The sequence below is a fragment of the Jaculus jaculus genome, chromosome 9 (genome assembly GCF_020740685.1).
Source record: "Jaculus jaculus isolate mJacJac1 chromosome 9, mJacJac1.mat.Y.cur, whole genome shotgun sequence".
Classification (NCBI taxonomy): Eukaryota; Metazoa; Chordata; class Mammalia; order Rodentia; family Dipodidae; genus Jaculus; species Jaculus jaculus.
In genome coordinates, this window is record NC_059110.1 from 129,957,854 (window position 1) to 129,979,319 (window position 21,466).

General features: G+C 43.2%; 1 protein-coding gene across 2 annotated transcripts; it reads right to left on the minus strand.

The window, feature by feature from the left end:
* Positions 1-1,156: 1,156 nt before the first annotated feature.
* Prkar1a (protein kinase cAMP-dependent type I regulatory subunit alpha) lies at positions 1,157-19,699 on the minus strand. 2 transcript variants are annotated; one of them, XM_045158318.1, is made up of 11 exons: positions 19,607-19,699; positions 16,029-16,211; positions 11,505-11,675; positions 10,714-10,805; positions 10,494-10,555; positions 9,337-9,383; positions 8,069-8,227; positions 6,268-6,328; positions 5,153-5,274; positions 4,057-4,138; positions 1,157-3,531 (listed from the first exon to the last, which is right to left on the minus strand). In XM_045158318.1, the coding sequence occupies exons 2-11, from the start codon at positions 16,203-16,205 to the stop codon at positions 3,359-3,361; spliced, it is 1,146 nt and encodes a 381-aa protein (XP_045014253.1). In that variant the 5' UTR covers positions 16,206-16,211; positions 19,607-19,699; the 3' UTR covers positions 1,157-3,358. The 2 variants fall into 2 exon arrangements, with proteins under 2 accessions (XP_045014253.1, XP_004655199.1); XM_004655142.2 differs by lacking the exon at positions 19,607-19,699 and adding an exon at positions 19,260-19,415.
* Positions 19,700-21,466: the final 1,767 nt, after the last annotated feature.

The window sequence follows — 21,466 nt, forward strand, 5'->3', positions numbered from 1 at the left end:
CTGCAAAGCCAAAGGATCCTGGTTCAACTGTCCAGGACCAAGGTAAACCAGATGCACAAGAGGGTGCGCACATCTGGGGTTCGTTTGCAGTGGCTTGTCCCTGGAATGCCCATTCTCTCTCTCTCTTTGCCTCTCGCTCAAATAAATAAATAAATAAGTAAAATATATTTAAGTAAATGAAAAACGAGGAATGGCCGCAACTCATTTGAGGTTAATAAAGATGACTTAAAAAAAAAGTTCTCCACGTAGGGGCAATTTTTAAATCACAAAGCTACTTAAAATTGGCAAAACTTTCTTCCACAAAAGTGGCACTCATTGGTGGTGGCTTTAGTTTTAGGTGAGGTCCCAATGAAGTCACAGCTCTCCAGTTATGTGTCAAGAAACACATCCATCATAACTGTATCCACACACAACCATGCTGCTTGACATAGTCTTAAGGAGAGATTTACCATTCCCTATGAACAACTTTTGGAAACAAGCTACATGGCTGTCTAGCCACTGTTTCTCTTATGCTATTTCAGCCCACCTCAGAGTACACTGCCAGGACCCAACCAAAGCACAAAAAGGATCCAGCTACTTTCATAGAGCAGTATTAAAAAAGAGAAGGTGGCTGGGCGTGGTGGCGCACGCCTTTAATCCCAACACTAGGGAGGCAGAGGTAGGAGGATCGCCGTGAGTTTGAGGCCACTCTGAGACTACATAGTGAATTCCAGGTCAGCCTGAGCCAGAGAGACCCTACCTCGAAAAACCAAGAGAAAAAAAAAAGAGAGAGAGAGAGGGTACTATCATGCCACTTCAATTTAAAAATATTAATGCAGTATTAAAATAAAAGGATGTACAGGCCACTGTTTTACAGGGAAAAATAAACTGTATTGAGGACAATACTCTTCAATTATATTCTGTCATGAATCTAAGTTTCCAGCTCCAGTTGGTTGGGAGAAGGGATTTCTAAAGCTGGCCGAGGTATACATTAGATCAAAGAGCCAACTAAACAACACTCTTCTACATTACTCACCCACCACCTCAGTGCATGCAAAGGCACTGCATCAATACACTAATAAATACAGTTAATCATCCCATTCCTCAGGCTTCTGAAATAAGGCCTACTGTATGCAAAATATAACTAGTTCATAAGTAACTTGAGTAAATACACATCTTAAGTTTAAACCACACATGTTTAATGAGAAATGATGTCTCCAGTAAGTCTGTGAAAAGCTCCAAGGCCACAAAACCAATCTGACTTCAATGAAAAGCAAATCTGTGGCTTCTGGCTGGATCTCCTTTCCATGACTTGGGTGGTAAATTTGTATCCATTCTTTGACAAAGCGAATGGGAACACATACATAACAAATAAACATGTTTCTTTACAAAAAAAAAGTATTTCTTTTTCAAAACCTTCATCCCATAATTCACTGTCATTTTGCCCTACTAAACTTCAGGGAGAGACAGAAAAGGGAAGAAAAACTATTTCACTTAAGAATTTAAATGACTTAATCTTTTTTATTACATGACCTACCATTAAGACAATCTATAACAAAAGAACAGCGTACTTAGCACACACAGGATAATCGAACTAGTAACCAGGAAACAATAAATGGTCTTTGGGCCATCTACGCTTTCTCGAGCAGGTCTTGTAAGTCATTCATCAAATCCAAAGACAGTGAGTGACACCTAAAGCCCTGAACATTGGAGACACATTATGCCAGTCATGACTTCTCACATGAACTCAGACTGCACGAAGATAAAGCATTAGATGTGGTCATTTCTAAATTCAGACTTGACTTGAAAGTCCAAGATGAAAACCTACAACAGAGTGGCAAGCAGGCCAGCATCTCGAGGACCACCGAGCGAGGGGCAGCATGTGTAAGTGAGCACCCACGGACACGAGTGTACAGACACGACACCAAGTCCACGGCGTCCAACAGGAGGCATTCAAGTACATTTTTGGCATTTAAACAAATATTAAATCAAGCTTTAAGCTAGTAACAATTTTATTTATAATTTTTCAATATGAACCACTTGCACACTGATGGAAAATGCTTGCAGTCACTCCCAAACAGAACCCTATATTGTATATAAACCACAAGTAAAAGTGCCTATATTATGGAACTGTGAAATTTTGTTTAAAAAAAAAACAAGAAAAATAAACTGTTAGACATATCATTGGAATAATGTAACACATAAGGCTGGGAAACACTGAAATACAGTTAGGACTCAAAATACAAGTTTACTTAAAAATAAGAAAAGAAGAAACTTTGCCAGAGAAAAGGGTCAGAGTGGAAAGCAGGATTTTCAACAGGATGACCTTCTGGGCCACAGCAGACCCAGTGAGCCCAGGCCCTCAGAAGGGGACCTCTCAAAGCACAAGCTGCTTCCCAATGCACTCAGCGGGGTCCTTAACACTCCACTGGCACCTGGTGCCTCCACGGTTCTCTAAGTTGTGTGCCCCATCGACAGCTAGCTACGTCAGCACACCTCCGCCGGCGGTCAGTCTACTGAGCGCCCGGACTCCAATGGAGGACACACATGAACCAAAAGCTCTCACTTAACACCCTTGAGTGCAGACCTCAAACGCTCATCTTCAGATCTGCACCTGATGGTCAGTATTTGGCACCAGCTGGATAAACAAAGGTCTATTCAGAGTCTGTGAGCACAGGCAGACATGAGTTAAGTCACAATCCAGTATTTGCCATCTATGATTTGGTTTCACTCTTAAAAGGCAGGTATAGATATCCAAAATAAAAATAGTTCAGAGTAGGGAGATGAAATAACAACAAGATACAAAAGAAAAAAGAAGAAAAAAACAGGCAAATTAGCTTAGCAAATAAAAAAAAATAGTCATATCTGTCTGATAATTATCAAAATGGGAGATTTTTCCACCCTCAAGTAGTTTTAATTACAAATTATAAGATTTTTCTATATCCATTCTTCTAACCCTTAGAGGTTAGAGAAATTATTTATTCTACAAACAAACACAACAGATATGGCCACAGTCTAAGTATGCTCTATGGGGAAAAGTATGCCACTTACGAAACTCTTGTACTGTTACATCATTACTCTGTGGCAAGCCTTGGAGCTGGGGTCCACCTCACCAGAAAGCACAGCACTCACTGCCCAGGCTGAACACTAGCACTGCACAGAGAGAAGCGGTAACAGCAAGATCCACACAGTTATTTATTTGTGAAGGAGCATTCGGTTAATGCTCCAAATGAAAAATGGTGCAATAAAAGCAACTGTCATATAAAGAGACGGGAAGCTGAGAAGCCAGTGGCACTTGGTGCCGCACACAGGGAACAGCATCTGCAGGAGTGAAGCTCAACTGGGGACAGGAGAGGACAGGAGGCACAGGAGGCAGATTTCAGACAGACAGTGACACAAAACTGTTGTACTGCTGGATGTTTCGTTTGAGGATATCTGAGCATGGGCCAAGGACACGCTCAAACCGAGGTCGGTCCAGCTTAACACACTTCAAAGGGCCGCGTGCGACCACCGTGGCAGCACGAGGGCGGTTCATCAACAGCGCAATTTCACCTGGAAAAGGGAAAGAAGGCTGAGACCATGGTGTCCCCGCATTTAAAAAAGGAAAAAAGAAAGGCTACCAGCTAACAGATACGAGACCAGCTAACTACTGCTACGCATGGTGGCACACACTTATAATCCCAGCACTCATGAGGCGGAGGCAGCGGAGAAGTTCACCCATTCAAGGCTGGCCTCAGCTGCAGTTAAGTCCAAGCCTGCTTGGCTACACAGCAAGACACTATCTCAGAAGCAGGGGGTCGACTATTAACTAAGTTAAACAAAATTTCACACTATTTCTGAGAGAAAAGAAAAAGAAAAGACTACAAGTTAAACAATTTACCAAGGCATGGTGGTCCATGCCTACAAACCCACCACCTGGAAGCCTAAGACAAGAGGATCCTAAGTTTGAGAACAGCCTGGGCTAATATCATGACCCTGTCTCAAAAACAAAAATTCAGTAAACAAAATTATGCAAGATGACACTGCCTCACTAAGAGGTAATTAAACCATTACTTGTTGTGGGGGAATTCAACCTACCAAAATAATCAGAAGGCCCCAATCTCCCCACTTCAACAAATTCTTCATTTTCTGAGCGGCGTTGGAGCACGGCAGCCGTTCCCTGTAACACAATCACCAAGAAACTACATAAGTGCTTCTGTCATAACCCAGACTGGTCTTTAAATACCCTATAAAATTACAGATGCCAGAGCAAAAAAAGGATTCAATGGTTACTTCATGTGACAGAAGATGAAAGTCGCCCCATGAGCTTTGCTTCCATTTAAGCAGCATCCCCTGCTGGCAAGGTTCTCATCAGTTAAAGCTCTCCACTAGTCCAGACTCAGGTTAGCAACCTAAGTAGAGGGCCAAGCACACGCACACTCATTCATTTACATTTCTTTGGCTGCTTCTGCACTGACAAGAACAGAATCTTGGACTCTTCTATTTGGATGGGCTTAGCAATCAAGAATATCTGCTGTGGGGGCTGGAGAGATGGCTTAGTGGCTAAGGCATTTGCCTATAAAGCCAAAGGACCCTGGTTCGATTTCCCAGGACCCATGCAAGCCAGACGCACAAAGAGGCACATATGTCTGGAGTTCATCTGCAGTGACTGAAGGCCCGGGCATGCCCCATTCTCTCTCTCTCTCTCTCTTCCCCTCTTTCTCTCGCTCTCAAATAAATAAATATTTTTAAAAGAATACCTGCTGTGTCTTTCCAGGGATTGTGAAGAAACAAAGCATAGTAACTTTAGAACTTAAGTCATCAAATAGCCCAAATGTACATCTAAACACAGGATCATCATCATAATTTTATAATACTAAATGGTTAAGTTTCAGCATGGAAAAGAGTAATTTTAGTAACTTGGGAGTTCACTATTCATGCTAAAGGCCCTTCTGGAATTCTGACTCTTTGCTTTCAAAACTGTAGTGGCATAGCAGAAAACCAAACATTTGCATGTTGTTAAAAGTAAGTTTTTTAAAAAAACTGTCAAGTATTATTGAAAACCCAATGCTACAAACGCCAGTCAGCTCCATCCGCTCCCCCCAATTAGGGAGTACAACGCTAGGAACCTCTTCAAGCCAGTTCCACCCCATCCCCCCCCCCCCATGGTATACAATTTTAAAGACTTCTTCACCTCTAAAATAATGAAGAACTCATCCCCGGGTTCTCCCTGCACCACAATCTTCTGCCCATCTTCAAACTGAACTGGTTCCAATGCATCAGCTACTGTGAGACGTTCCCACTTGTCCAGAGACTCTGAGAGACAAGAATCAAAAGAATGTCTCTATGTACTTATTTGGTGTTGCTAAGCATTTTTAAGCAAAAACAAAGCACATAGATTCCTTTTGGTAGGATTCTCATATCACCTGCAGATGATCCTCAGATCATTACCTTAGTAGTCAGGTTAATTTTTACCAACTGTACCCAATGGGGAAGGACTGAGAAATGTGATCATTATATATACCTGTATATTGCCATCAATGTTAATCAAACATATCCTTACAATAAATACTAAAGAGTTTTGCCACTCACATTTTTGCCAAGGTTCAAAGAACTACCTTATCCATTTAACTCCTCAGTTGCATTTACCTATGAAACGAAGAGCTAGAAAATACCTCTTGTTCCCAAAGACCAAGCTGACATTCAAGACTCTAAGCAAATCTATATGTAAAACAGTGGCAAAACATGGTCATCTTATGTCACCCCCACACAAAGCATAGGTTCAAATATCTCCCAGTTTACCTAACAAACCCCACAGAAATATGTCTATATGCTTTATTTCATATTTATATGCTTTACTTTAAATTTCAACAAGTCTGGCATCTTTTCAGAGGATGTCAGCATATGGTACCCAACCTTTACAGGTGAAATCCACCCTTGGGAATACTTTCCAGAAACAATGAACTCAGTGACTGGCAACAGAGACCCAAGTCACAGCAAGAGTAACTAGAGTGTCCAGAGGGTACTTTCAGCCTTGCTCCTCTGGAAGAAAAATTTTATAACCTACGCTTTCAGAAAGTATTCCCAAACCAATTTTAGGTTTGTCATATGTGCAAACTACACACTAAAATTACTTGTAACTTTGTCAAAGCTTAACAATGTCAAATAAAAATCCATGCTTTTCATCACTATTAGTAAACAAAAACATACAAGAATTAGCTAAAGTATTTTTTATGAAATGTAAAAGATTCTGCCAAATTATCGATAGCATATCAATTTAAATTTTCCATGTAATTTTCCAAAACTCACCTAGAATAGACACTTTACTAAGGAATTCTTCATACATCTTTCTCTTTCTCAGTGTGCTTCCCTATAAATTAAAATAAAAAAGTCATATCCCAAAATGCTTATCACACAATGCCATGGAATAATACTGTCTAAAAGGAAAAAAAAATGCAAAGCTTGCTATCACTGCTTCTTGACTCATGTCGATCTTGGTCACATGATCCTGCTCAGCTATAGGGAAGTGTTGCCTGCAACATCTCCTGTAGGAATCACCAGGGATGTGGCCACAGAAGGACCACAGCTCCACCAGCAGTGAGATGGGGAGCAGTTCTCCAAAACTCAACTAAGTAATATGTAAGGCTATGAGACCACAGCTGACTATATTCCCAGCCCAGAATCATTTCCCAACATCCCATGCAGGGAATTAGGTGCCGCCACTTACAGAGGAAAGACAAGCAACAGACCCACCGTCCTACCCTGAGCCTATGCTGACACCGTCCTGAACACTCTGATCTCCTAACTTAATCAAATTGCCTTATTCACAAAGTTTACCAAATGTTTGGAGGAAAGAAAAGGAACACATGCATGTTTTATAATAAATGTTGTTCATATGGCAAATGGCCTTAGCCACACCCTTCCACAACCCCTGTCAAAACTACATATAACTACATAAATACATGCATGTGTGTATATACATCTGCCCACAGGTCACAAAGCAGCAGCAGATTCAAACAACAGAAGACTGCAAATCTTTATGGACAGTTGTTTGCTGAATGCATACAAACTGTTTCCCATCTTCTCTAAACAACAGTATTACAACTATTTACATAACACTTTCTTTGTATTAAGAATTATAATTAATCTAGAGGATATAAATATGTTATATGCAAACATATGCAACTTTAATTAAGGAACTTGTATGCTCATGGATTTTTGTATATGTAGAATATGAAAAATACAGAAAGCATTAAAGCATATCAGACAGCCTATTTTCAGAGTCATAAAGACACTAAAAAAATAAAATTTAAAAGCCATTCAGAATGGGCAATGCCATTATCTAGATCTTAAAGATATCTATAACTGCCCTATAAAATTATCACACATTTCCCCAAGACATTTGGCTGCATCAGCAGAGTACCCAGTGGTTCACAGCTCTGTGGAAGCCCGCTGGTGAGAGACAACATGGCATGTGCACTACTGATGCCACTTCTATTTAAAGAGCTATCAGGGCTAGAGAGATGGCTTAGCAGTTAAGCGTTTGCCTGTGAAGCCTAAGGACCCCGGTTCGAGGCTCGATTCTCCAGGACCCACATTAGCCAGATGCACAAGGGGGCGCACGCGTCTGGAGTTCATTTGCAGTGGAAAGCCCTGATGCTGGAAGCCCTGGCACGCCCATTCTCTCTCTCTCCCTCTATCTGCCTCTTTCTCTGTCACTCCCAAATAAATAAATAAAAAATGAACAAAAAAATTTTAAGGAACTATCAGTTCTAATGGACTGAACTAACTGTATGCACTTAAAACTAGCCTACTGAGCAATTTATGCCAGGTAAAATTAAATGAAACGGCAAGTGGAAAGATTCCCAGACATGAACTAACCAGCGCATGTGGAAACCAGCACACATGTGAACCACTGAAGATTCTGCAAGTTGCTTTTGTCATTTCTCACCAAACTTCTGTTCTAATACCACTACCTCAGATAATATAATAACCTGAGCTTAATGCAAAATAGCCACCCATTAAAATACTCTCATTTTAATTTAACGACACCATGTATCAGATACAGAGCACAATTCAAAAGCACACTCAAAAACCCACAGCCTCTCACCATCAGGATTCTTCTGTAGCTGTCTCGGTCGATGCCCCACAGTTTCACGTTGGTTTTTGCTTTGACGGTCGCTGCTCTGGGCGTTCCATAAATCAAAGCAAGCTCTCCAAAGCTTCCTCCTTCCCCAACACTGGTTGCCCACTCATTGTTCACATACACCTAAAATGCAAATAATGTGTTTTTCTCTACACAGACAAATTAAAAACTATCATGCCTTCCTAAAAGGTAAGAATCCTGAATCAGTTTTTTTTTTTTCTTTCAACTCAAAGGAGATGACAGTTTATTTTGGAGTCAAAAATGAATGTTCAAGATCCAGAAACACAGATTTAGGTTATCCCAAATTTCACATTAACAATTTCATGAAGTTTTTATAGTTACAGAGCAACAGATCATAAACTAGCACTTTTCAAATACATTAATGGAGACATCAGGTAGTGAGCTACAGCCAAGTGGTCAATCTCTGCTGTAGACTTAGAGGCTATCTGATGACAATCTTAGCCACTGTGTTGGCAGAAACTGGTAGATAGTATATTCCAAAATGGTTCCACCTGATTACCTGATAGTCACCAGGATGTTAAGTCAGACACAGAGGTGGATAATACATGACTAGTAAGGGGCTAAAGACAGCTCAAGATAAACCAGCTTTGAATCTACTTTCCATCTTTCCACAGTCACAGAAGTCCCATCAGTCCGTTCAGTCTTGCTGACCCAGCTTTTTTAAAAGAGTACATACCATGCCTGCAGAACACAGCAGAGCAAAATAGTTGACTTCTGACAGTGAATTAAATGAGAATTATCTAATGTGATAAAGGTCCTCTCTAGGGAAGATGAGGGAAGGTCATCTGACCTTCTGACAACTGACAGCTGCTCAGATGCTGTAGTGAGCCCTGGACTGGGCATCTCACCTCCGCTGTAGTTTCTAAAAAATTCAGTTTCTATAAAACTGATGCTATACTTAATCCCCACCTCACTTGTAAGACAGACACAATCAGGAAAGCTGTATTAATGGTTCCATTGCTCTCTTAGATCCCCTACTGCACAGCAAACATGCACTTCCCAACTACCACTCCAGCAAAACCATGAGCTACATGTACCACACAAATTACCTTTAAAGTGTCTGCGTCATAAAATGCTCACCAAAGGTGCAGGCTGACTGACAGAGTCTGCCGTCAGCCCTGACCAAGCACTATGCCCACTGCTGAGAAGCTAAGACCGGGTACATTCATTTCTCAGATTATCAACATGTTTCTATTAGTACTAAATCTTACATCCATTTCTCCTTGATCAATCACATAGAAGTTATCCCCTTCATCACCTAAAAGAGCAAAAGTTAAGATCATTAAAAAAAAAACAAGCAAATGATCAAATTAATGTAAAATAATAAACTCATGGGGTACAATGACTATATTAAATTAATATATAATTTAAGAAAAAAAACTAAGTAACTTTTTTAAAGACATAACATTGATCCCTTTTTAGTCATCTCATGAAAATTTCCTTTGGATTCTTACTTTAAAAAAGCCATCAAGTGGATGGGGTGATAGTTGAAAGTTGTTAAATTGCTATGGTGCATACAACACTACAAACAGTTAATAGAAAAATACCAAACTGCCACAAAAATGGGAAGGTATTTAGTTTATAAAGACCTATGTCAAGAAAAAGAAGAGATATCCAAACGGTAAAATTCATATCAGTCTACACAAAGAAAAAATCTGTAGGATAAAACTTTGTAAGAGATGATCGTATGGTGGAGGAGAATGCAGGTAGTTTTGTTTCTTAGATGTACTTAGTGATCAATAGAGGAAATATAAAAACATGCATTTCTGAAATCTTACACAATATTCAAAATGGAAACAGGCAGTTCCACCCATAAAACTGTTATCAGAAATATGAATCCCAAAGCCGGGCATGGTGGGGCCTGCCTTTAATCTCAGCACTCGGGAGGCAGAGGTAGGAGGACTGCTGAGAGTTCGAGGCCACCCTGAGACTACATAGTGAATTCCAGGTCAGCCTGATCTAGAGTGAGACCCTACCTCGAAAAACCAAAAAAAAAAAAAAAAAAAAAAAAAAGAAATATGAATCCCTTCAAGAAAGTGTTCCTTTTAGTTTAGAGAATTTTTAGTTAGTTAGTTGAATATGGGGGGGGGATATACCAGGGCCTTTTAACACTGCATACAAACAGCAGATGCTGACACCACCTTTTGCATCTGAATTATGTAGATGGCTTGGGAACTGAACTCCAGGCCAACAGGCTTTGCAAGTAAAGCACCTTTAAACCATTGAGCCATTTTACTAGCCCCACCTTGTAGAATTTTTAATTAAAAAAAAAGACGATGACCCAATAATATGACAGGAAAACAATTCCAATAAGACAAAAGCACAACTCTCCCATGATCTGGGAACACAAGTGTATATCAGAGCTTACCTTGTTGAATGACAGTCTCGCCAGCAATAAAGGAGACTGGAAACATGGCATCAAAAATATCACTGTAAGAGAGACAGCCAGTGTCAAATGCCAAACATCAGCCTCAGAGTTAGTTCTGATGGTCACTTGGTAAACAACTAAAAGTCATGAAATTTGTAACAAAGATAGAAGTTTGTGACCATGGCCTTATGGAAAAATAACATAACAGAACCTATCCTACCTTCTCTCATTATCATCAAGATGTGAAAACAACACATTCTTTTCGATGGCTTTAGCTAAAGCAGCCATTGTCTTATAATCTTTTGGTATAACCTATAAAAAAAAATTAAAGTCAAATGAAATATAAACCAGACATTTCATGCTTGAAACTTGCATTTCAATTACATACCAAGCCACATAATGGCATTTAAACAACAATGCACTGAGTTAAAAATTTTTATAACACTCTTGCACTATATCTTTGATTCACAAAGTACTCAACAAATATTGACTGATTAACCCCCTTGCTTACAGCCAGGCCTGTATTAAGGCCAACTGGCTCCAAGTTGACAATCAAGCCAAAAACACCTTGACCAAAGTCATGACTCTAAGTATTTTGTAATAGCCAGTCATTTTAAATGTGAGATGGTATTACTTTCACAAGCTCTGTGGCACCGGGGGTTGTTTCCCCTAGGTTAAGAGCACAGCTCCAACAGCTGTCTGGCTCTGAGAAAGAGCAGACTGAGACTCAGAAAGCTGGTAGGAAAACGGGTAAACAGAAAAACACAAGTCAAGAGAAAAAGGCATACTGCCTCTTCTTCACTGCCATACAGCAAAGAAATAAGCAACTCCCTAAAATGTGACTATTCAGTATTTGGAATCGTCATTACAGTTGCTTCCTTTCATGGTATGCTATGACAGAAATCTGCTCTCCAGTACATTCAGAACTGTACTTCCATGTGTCCATTAACGGGGGCTGGGTGGCCTGGTGAGTCTTGGAAACACTTCCCCACTGTTTGGGTTCCAAACTACCTTCCTAACATAGGACGCAGCATCTTCTTCGGTGTAAACCTCAGCGCTGATAGCACCACGGCGCCTCCGACCCTTCACCACTGGGTTGGGGGGAGGAGGAGAGATCTCATCCTCCCTGGAGTCTGTCCGAATGCCTCCTTTCTGCAGGTTCTGAATCTGTTTTGCCTCCTCCTGGAAAAAAAAAAAAAAAAAAAGAAGAAGAAAAGAAAAGATGCTGCTGCATCTAAAGCTGGCATTCTCCAATTCCAGGGAGCAGCCATCTCAGTCACTTCAAATCTATTCTAGTGCCAATTAGGGGGAAAGGCAGTTCCAAATTGTGGGGGCAGGGAGGAGAAGGGAGTATGAGCAGAACACTCAAGATACTGACTCTCAGATGAAGACAGATGGTACATTTTAACAGACAAAGCCATTCACATGGGATGCAATGTGGGAGTGTCCACTGTTGAATGATGCATGAACAGCGCTTCCCTGCACCACACAGCCATGGGAGCCGGGTTTGCTGTGCACTGCGGCCGCTGGCCTGGAGCACCCCCACCAGAGGAGGTGGTCCAGTAATAGCAATGCAGACCCAACAAAGTGACCCAAGAATGCCTAGAGTGAGTTACTTCATTAATAAGCATTTTCTGGATCTGGCACACCTCATCCTACATACACTAGGCAAAGAGAATATTATGAGAGGGTCCAAATACTGCATAATTCACATTCTAGCCACAGTCCCAGATACAGACTATAAAGAATGTGATGACGACCAAGAATTTAAGAAAGAACTAGCCTAGCAATATTCCTCCAGTAGAGCTACGGGTGTTCTTTATTATTAGGGGTCATACTTGAAATTAAACCAAAAAAGTTAACCAGATGAGCCAATTTATATAAAAACTGAGGTCAACTAATTAAGCATTCTTTTAAACTCTAAACTTTAAAAAGAAATTCCTCTCAAGAAGAATGAGCTATGTCCGAAGAACAAGTGAAAAAAAGTATCTTTTCTACTTCTTCTTCACTTGAGCCATTCTCCATTATTCTCCAGACTATCTCTCAAACTCCAAATGAACAAGGCACTTAACGACTAAGAACTTAAGAGTCATTTCTTTCCTCCTGCATGATCCTCAGCCCCGTTTTGGCAAATGAATTCAAGAATTCTACATTTCAAGAAAAGTCTAGATAGAAGTTAACCATCAAGGGGTTAGTAGTATTAGTTTCTGAGAATAGAATCATGCCTGATGGAATTTTCTCTTTTTAGAGGGTAGTTATCTTTATTTTACTAATTTCTCTGGATTATTAAGAAAAAAATAAACTAGAAAAAACAAAAATAATTTTATTATCTGTGGAGATATTTAATTATAAATGCTTTTTGACCCAGTAATCTGGTAACTCTGCTTCTAGAAATGTACTCTAAGACATGTATGTATGTATGTATGTATGTATATATATATGTATACATACACATATGAAAAGATATACACTCAAATATTTCTTCTGATGAGTTTTCAAGAATACAACTTGAACACAACAGGACAATGATCTGCAGGAATGGTTCTGTCACACAATGGAATGCCAAAACAAGCGGCTCTTCCATAACTGAATGTGTCTATAAATGTCCATGTATTATCTCTAGAGCACTGGCGACATTCAGAGAAGAAACAAGGTAGGAAGAGACCTTTGTTGCTAGACCTTTTGTACCGACAGGATGATCTCCAGTAATGAGCAAGACTTTCCCAGTCCATATTCACTAACAACTACAAAACTCAAGTCTCTAAGCTTGAAACTTGAAAACGTAAAGGAAAACAAAACCTCTACCTCCCAAAGCTGTCATTCTAATTTCACAAAAATTTCATTTAAAAATTTACATGTGAACTCTCACTTGGGACTGTATATTGTTAACTGAAACTTAAAAACAATTCTGAAGTAACAAAACCATTCTGATTTTAATACTATCTCACGGAGTCCAGTGCGTCTGTAGAGCTGCCTCCTGAACATAACCAGTTCTTGGGCTGGGAGATGCTCCATGACTAAATGCACTTCTTGTTTATGTTGTCTGTAGGCCCAGGTTCAATGCCCCCGCACCCATGTACAGCCATATATACAATGTGGCATATGCATACAGGGTTCATGTACAGCACAGCAAGAGGCCCTGGCACACCCATACTCACTCCTCCCCCATCTCTCAAAGAAATATAATTTCCAAAAAAAGTGAATAGAACCTATTCTCTGTGACTCAGAGCCATGCCTGATCCCACCGCCTAGTTTGCTCTCTGCCTGCGCTGGCAGTCAGCCGGAAGCCTCCCTCTTCAGCTCTTTGCTCCTCCCATCTGCTTACTGGTTGGTAAGGATGCCGATTCTGCACTGCACTTCTGCACTGAACTGAGCTTTAATAGTCTTGACTCGTTGGTTCAAATTCTGTCTCTACCACTCTCTTGAAGTTTTCGCAATTCTATTTCCTCCCTGCCAGTATCAGCCTTCGTACCCCCACGCCCACTGACATTAGGTATGGCCACATGACAACCTCGCGTGGTCTGGTGCTGCAGCCTTGGACTTCTGTTCTTTCTGTGCCTGGAGGACAGCAAGCCCTGTACGGTGGCTTCTTTCCACTCAGTCCCAGAACAAGACACATAGGGTAAAGACAAGATGACTAAGCCCCCAAAAACTGTACATAACCAAGAAGTATATAGTCTGCTGCAGCAGCCACTGAAACTTGGGGGTCGCATGTTGCCATCAAAATAGCTAGTTACGGGCTAGAGAGATTGCTTCGTGGCTAAGCGCTTGCCTGTGAAGCCTAAGGACCCTGGTTCGAGGCTCGATTCCGCAGGACGCACCTTAGCCAGATGTACAAGGCAGCGCACGTGTCTGGAGTTCGTCTGCAGTGGCTGGAGGCCCTGGTGCGCCCATTGTCTCTCTCTCCCTCTATCTGCCTCTTTCTCTCTGACTGTCGCTCTCAAATAAATAAATAAAAATAAACAAACAAAAAAGATAGCTCATTACTATGGACACAGCTAAGTGCTTTCATTTCCCTTAGTTCAAAATGCTCCCGTAGGAAACATGTTTTAATATGTAACTTTTATGGGGGGGACTAATGCACAAGTCTAAAACCCCACCTATTAGGATACTATTCCAATCAGTGATCTCCACCTTGGTTAGTCCTTGAACAGCCTGCAGTAAACACAAGCTGGCACTGGCGCTGGCACTGGCACTACACACTCAACACACCCTATAAAAAGACAAACACCTAGTGTCTCACCAGCTTAATCCCTTTCATTTGATGATTTCGATTGATGTCCAAACAGGAGGGATCACCTTACAGTGACCCATTTCAGAACCAGATCTCCAGGAACACACTTGATTTCAAAACAAGAAACACTAGCGGCCAGTACTTCCAGTATTTAGAAATTGCTTAAATATGGGAAAGCTAGAACTCTACAATAATTCCAAACCAGCAAGGCTACATTCATAGGGAGTAATTACCAGTTTTATTTTCATTTTTCCCCAGTTATTTGAATCATGGTACTAAATACAAATTTTAAGCATTTCCAAGGCAATAGCTTTCTAAGCGACCCAACTATGCTTTAAATATCTCCGTGTATAGATTTGCTTACCTAAAAATTAGGCTAAGAAAATGCCCCAAACTAACACGAAATAATGCAAATATTTCTATTACACAATTAGTAATGATAATTTAGCAAGGAAAGTTACCACTTGGCTCATGAAAACTTCAACATACACAAAAGAACCTGTACATTTATCCTGGTGACTAAAAGAAGTAAAGCAAATCAACTTCTCAAAGCACTTGATGAACTTTCATTCATCATCTCCTGAAGAAAGTGCACGGAAGCCCTGAAGATGACGCGCAGTCGCCATCTTGCTCGGAAAGGTGCCCCCTACACACGGGGCCCTGACACACACCGCACACACATGGAACAGTGACAGCTGAAAACGGGATTAGCTTTCCTCCAGGGACACAAGTCCTAACCCACACTAAGTTCAGTGGAACTGATAGCCATCAATCTTGTAACTCTGCTCTGGAGCTAATTCATCTAAGAAATATTCTTCTGTTAAACAGACTTGATTAAGTCGAACTTCTGATATGCCATCACAAACTAGAAACAAATGTTTCATGATGCTAGTGTTAAAGGGTGGGATAAAGTTAACAATTATTTTGCTTTTTTTGAAAAGAAGCACTAATTGTTTTCAGGCACAGAATCTCTCATTTCATACAGACTGCTGTACTGCTTTTGATCGCTGTACTGTTGGTCAGTTTTATGTACTAACGAAAACAGTTCCAAGACTTATGTTTGGCAACTTTGCATTACCCAGGTAGACTTAACATAGGTTCATTTTCAGACAAGTTTTAATTAAGAATCTTTAAATTACAACAAATGCCTTAAAACTGCATTTCTAATTTTAATTTCTGCTTCATACTTATTTGGTCAGAATTCCTTCTCCCTAAAGATGCGAATTACCAACATACAGAAGCCAAAAGCACTAACCCTAACAACTGTTAGGGTCAGCGCATCATCCCACATTTATTTTTACCTTCTCCAGCCTCTCAAAGTACTCCCTGAGGAAGGCCATGGGCCTCTCAGGCCGCGCAGTACACAGCTGCACAATGGAGTCCTTGAGCAGTGCCTGGATGTTGTGCTTCTGGACGTACAGCTCACACTCCCGGAGACTGCGCTCCTCCTCGCTGGCGGCGGGACTGCCAGACGCCATGGTTCTCTGCAAGAAAAAGCACACATTTGCTTCTGGAAATGAGAAAGCACAAACACAAATTTGGCCTGTGACTTCTTAAATTCACTAGGCAACAGATTCATGAGAATTTTTCCCCCCACTAAATAGATTTTGTGTTTAAATAAACAGGAAGAGTGGGAGCTGGCATATAAAACATGTACATAATTTGTATTCTTCCAAGTGTTTCACTTAGTTCCTGCTCTAGGATCTGGGCTCCTGTGGCAAGCAAAATAAGAGAGCCCTCAGCTCCTGGGAGGAAGTATGAGATACTCTCCCCTGCTGGGCTGCTGAAGCCCGCAGGAGGAGGCTGAGAAGTCTGGCCCTTAAGAGTGCTCTCTTGCAAGAGAAATCGCGGTGACGTGGGCAATGTGTAATGGTAAACAGGACAGAACTGCAAGGGCACACAAGTCAGCTCTCAGTGAAAGCCCAGAAGTATACGGACGGTCCTCTGACATTCCCTCTGTGTAATTCTTGTCCCAGGAGCAGGTCCTGGTGTCACACAGCAAACCACTGGGGCAAAAGAGTTGATTAGCCAACTACAAGTGTAATCAAAAAATTCTACAACCAAAAGAAGCCTCAGGTAGCTTTTCAAAAGCAATTTGTTATTCCATAATCTTACTACACTCTGACCCTAGGTGGCAATACACTTATCAGTGGAGAAAGAGGGGGACAGCCTTAATGCATAAATAACAGTAAAAATAAAAATCCCTCACGATTTTCTTCATCTAGAAGGAATGTGTTAAAACATGTTAGTGTCAAGCTTACTGATATGAGGATTTAACAGGTAAAACTGCAACATGGATTTGAAGTCAAACTACTCAAATGTGAAGTGAGCAGAAATCTAATAAGCAACTACCTTTACATACAATTAAAAACTTAGTACTTTAGGGCTGGAGAGATGGCTTAGCGGTTAAGCGCTTGCCTGTGAAGTCTAAGGACCCCAGTTCGAGGCTCAGTTCCCCAGGTCCCACGTTAGCCAGATGCACAAGGGGGCGCACGCGTCTGGAGTTCGTTTGCAGAGGCTGGAAGCCCTGGCGCGCCCATTCTCTTTCTCTTCCTCTATCTGTCTTTCTCTCTGTGTCTGTCGCTCTCAAATAAATAAATAAAAAATTAAAAAAAAAAAACTTAGTACTTTAGAAGTCATTCAGTTTTCTTTCCAACTCCTAATTACAAAGTGATTACCATTTGATGAGTTCCCTCCACTCTGCAAATGAATTCAGTTCTAATCCTTCTTTCAGACTATAATGCACACAAAACCACTGAGGTGAAACTGTTCATTAAAAGAAAGGAATACCAGAAGAAAGAGTGCTTCTCAAGTGCTATTACTCAGTTTGTTTTGACAACTTCCATGATAAAGGTCAACAACGGCAAGTAATTAACAGGCCTGGAGAAAGTCTGCACTTCATGACAGGCATGTAAATTAGACCCGGTACAGTCACTCTACTTCAAAAACAAACACGGAAAAGCTCATTTACTGCAGACTTACATCCCCGTGGCCATTTCCAGGTCAGCCATGGGAAACGAAAAGCCACTTCAATGGAAGGTCTCCAGTAGGCCACCAAGAACAATGATAAACCAGGTATGCCTCAGAATATGGTCTCACTTCAATGATAGCAAGACATGTATGTATGTATTACACTGACCAGAAAACTAATTCTAAGATCCGGCCTTTGAATCTTGAAGATGTGAGAACCAGGCCTCACAGGTGAATATACTGTGTTTGACATTAACATATCATAAAAGACCAAACAGAAGACACTGGGAAAGAGCACAGGGACAAAACATCCCCAAGATCAAGGAGGCTGCGTGAGCCCTTCAATAACCAAGCACATGGGCCTCCACATTTTTTAATCCAGTGTGCCTCGACTAATTTTCCACCTGTGCTCATTTTATTTTTCAATTCCAACAACTTAACACCCCTCCACAATTCTTTAAATCTGCCCCTGCGTTGTGTCTATTCCCAAGAATACAGTCGGTATTCGTTCTGTTGAAATTCGGTTGTGATAAAACACTCCTCATAGAAAGGATTACACAGGAGCACATATTTTAAATGAACACTTTGAGAAAGTGTTCCTCACTCGAACCCTTAAGGGATGCTAAGAAACTGTGTCTCCGGGTCATCAGGAGGAAGTGCGAATTTTCTTTCCTCTGCTGCAAAAATAATAAAAAAAAAAAAACCCACATATGCACTGAGGACCCCTCATGTGCAGAGCCAGAGGTGGGGGGGGAGGCTGGCAGTAGACACTGGGCCCACAGGGCTTGCTAACAGGCGTCGCGTATTTCCGAGAGCGAGGACACAAAGTGCCCTTCAGTCCTCCTACGCCACGGTCACCACCCCAAAACCACGGACAGCGACCCCCTCACCCTAGGCTGGTCGGAAGGCCTACGTGCCCAGGCGGAAGCCCGGAGTAGGGGTGGGGGAGGGATCGGGAAAGAAAGGAAATCCACAGGGAAACAAAGGGAAACTGACGAGCAAAGGCGACTGGGATCACCCAGTAGGTGGGGAGGCTGGGAGGCACTCCAGCCCGCCTGGGGGCAGGGGAGGGACGGCTGCAAGGGACGTGTAAGAGACGGGAAATTAACAGCCCAAGCCTCCGCAAAGACGATGGCGGGTTCCGGTCACAGGGAGCTGTTTGTCCTTCAGGATAATCGGCGGAGGGCGAGCGCGGCGGCGCGCGGGGGCGGAGGACCGCCGAGAGGACAGCGGGAGGCTGCGGGAGGAGCGCCGGGGGACGACCACGCACGCAGCCCCGCGGGCCGCAGGCGGGGGCGGGGCGGCCAGCAAGCAGGGCAGCGCGGCGACGCCCCGGCGGCCCCGGGCCTCGAGGGGGTGCAAGGCTCCGGGGCCGGGGGACGCGGGACGGGAGGCCAGCGAGGAGGGCGCCGCCGACAGGGCCCGGGGGGGTGCGGCCGTCTCCCCCTCCCCCAGGCAGGTCGCTCCCCGGGACGCCATCTTGGATCGGTCCAGCACCCCCAAAAGGGCGGCGGGACGACGCACCTCCCCGCCCCGGGAAGCCGCCGGCCTGTCCCACTCACCTGCGGACGGACGACGGCGGGCGCGGGACGGTCGGCGTAAGGCGGCTGCCTGGGGGCAGGGAGTGGGAAGCGAGCGCCCTCGGAGCTTCGCTCGTAGCCTCGCTCCACTCAGCGATAGCGGCTCCGCGAAGGCTCCACCGGAAACGAGCCGGCCGCAGCCAATCAGCGCTCGGCTGCTGACGTCAATGCGCCTCGCTTTGGCCAGAGCGGTCGCCCTGACAACCTTAAAGGCGTAAGGGCCTCCAATTCTTCCCCTTACCTTTTTTTTTCTTTTGCCCCGTTCGCATCAATTCCCTCCCGGTTCCTCTCTAGCCTGGTTCCTGCCCTGTTCCCGGTCCGTTCTTTACCTGTCCGCAGGTGTCTGCAGGCCCCGGCTGCAATCGTCCGTGCTCCGCGCCGCTCCCTCCCTCGCGCCGGGCTCACTCCCGCCTCCCTGCACGCCCCGGGCCTTTTCTCCCTCCCCTGGGCGACCCACGTGGGGCGTCTCGGATGACAGGTGGCAGCTCCGCCCCAGGTCGTGCGAAGGGGGAGACTCCGGCGGGCTTCCAGGCCCCGGAGGGGGCGGCGGCCCCGGCGCATCCGCAGCAGCTGGGGTTCGGGCCTTGGCGCGGGCAGATGCTGGGGATGCGCTCGCCGTCGCACCGCGGGCTCCGGGACTGGGGACTCGTGGTGTCTGCTGTCATCCGGTCCAGGAAATCTGAGCCCTGCCAAGCCCCTGCTCGGCTTGTGGGACTCCTCTCCGTACCCCGGGGGGCAGTGATCGGTGGGTGGAGGCCGCGCGGTGCCGCGGGCAGGAAGGCCCGTGACACGGGAAATGACCTGGGCAGGGGTCCGAGGACATCAAGAACCTGAAATGCCCTCGGGCGTCCCAGCATACCTGACTGTGCGGTTGAGCTGTGTTCCTCCGTGACCACACAAGAAATCTCAGCTGCAGGCAGAACCTACGTTAATCTGGAGAATTTTGAGGTTTTGGGGAAAGCAACCTCTTGACTCCTAACAGCCATTTTCCTCTCATTGGAAAATCTGAAAATGGAAGCAGGGAACAGTTTTAGACATACAAAATTGTCAAATGAATAAAGTAGGCCATTTCAGAACACATGTATATCCCCGTGGCTGAGGACTGTTGTAACCACATTATTTACTGTGTGTGCAGAAAACGTCATAGACTTAACAATACTGAAAGAGGTAACATCTCCCTTAAATGATTTTCACATCGATGGGTAGGTTGAGGTAGTTTTGAGTGTTTTTTAACATTTTCTTCGAGGTAGGGTCTCACTGGAGCCCAGGCTAACCTAGAATTTACTATGTAGTCTCAGGATGGCCTCAAACTCATGGCAGTCCTCCAACCTCTGCCTCCTGAGTGCTGGGCGGCCAGTGCCAACCACACCCAGCTTGACTGCCATTTTTAAAATAATTTCACTCTTTTTGTTGTACTTTTTCAATGAATCTATTAGAAATTTCTAATTAATTTACGAGTGTCTCCCACTGTATTTCCGTTAGGTGGTGCTGTTTTAGGAGCCTGTCTTTGCCTCTAAATCTACCAGGCTATGAAAAGGGTTCTGCTTACAGACTTGCTTTTATCTTCCATGATTAATCCTGTTTTCTGATAGTTAAGGCAGAATATAAAAGGGAACTTGTCCCCTTCCATAACCCCCCCCCCACACACACACACACACGTTGACCATTAGCCTCTCTGCAGGGAAGAATGGAGCAAAGGGTTAAGGACAGAGCCTCTGTCATATAGGATTTCACCCGAGTCAGTACAAAGAAAGGCTGATACGCTGAACCCTAAGCTGGCAAGCGGGAGAGGGAATATGATAGCATTGAGCAGGCCCCGTCCTGTTCTGGGAAGAAAACATTGCAGTCAGACCCATCTGAGTTTGGTTTTAGGCGCTGCCATCTCCGGTAATTGACTTAATCTCTGTGAGCCTCAATTTCCTCCGTCTTAAGAAGATAAATGGGGCGATGTTAACATTAAGTAAGGCAGGTAAAAAGCAAACACACCTAACACTACCTACCATGTTTAGACATAGTAAGTCAATCCTCATCATAATTATGATTTAGTTGTTGTTACAGAAAAAAGGTGAGATAAGATGTGACTTATCCATGGCCATCATATACCTAATGTGGTTCAGAGCCAGAGAGAAATCTTAAATCACTCTCCTTTACAATAGATAGATAGATAGATAGATAGATGATAGATAGAT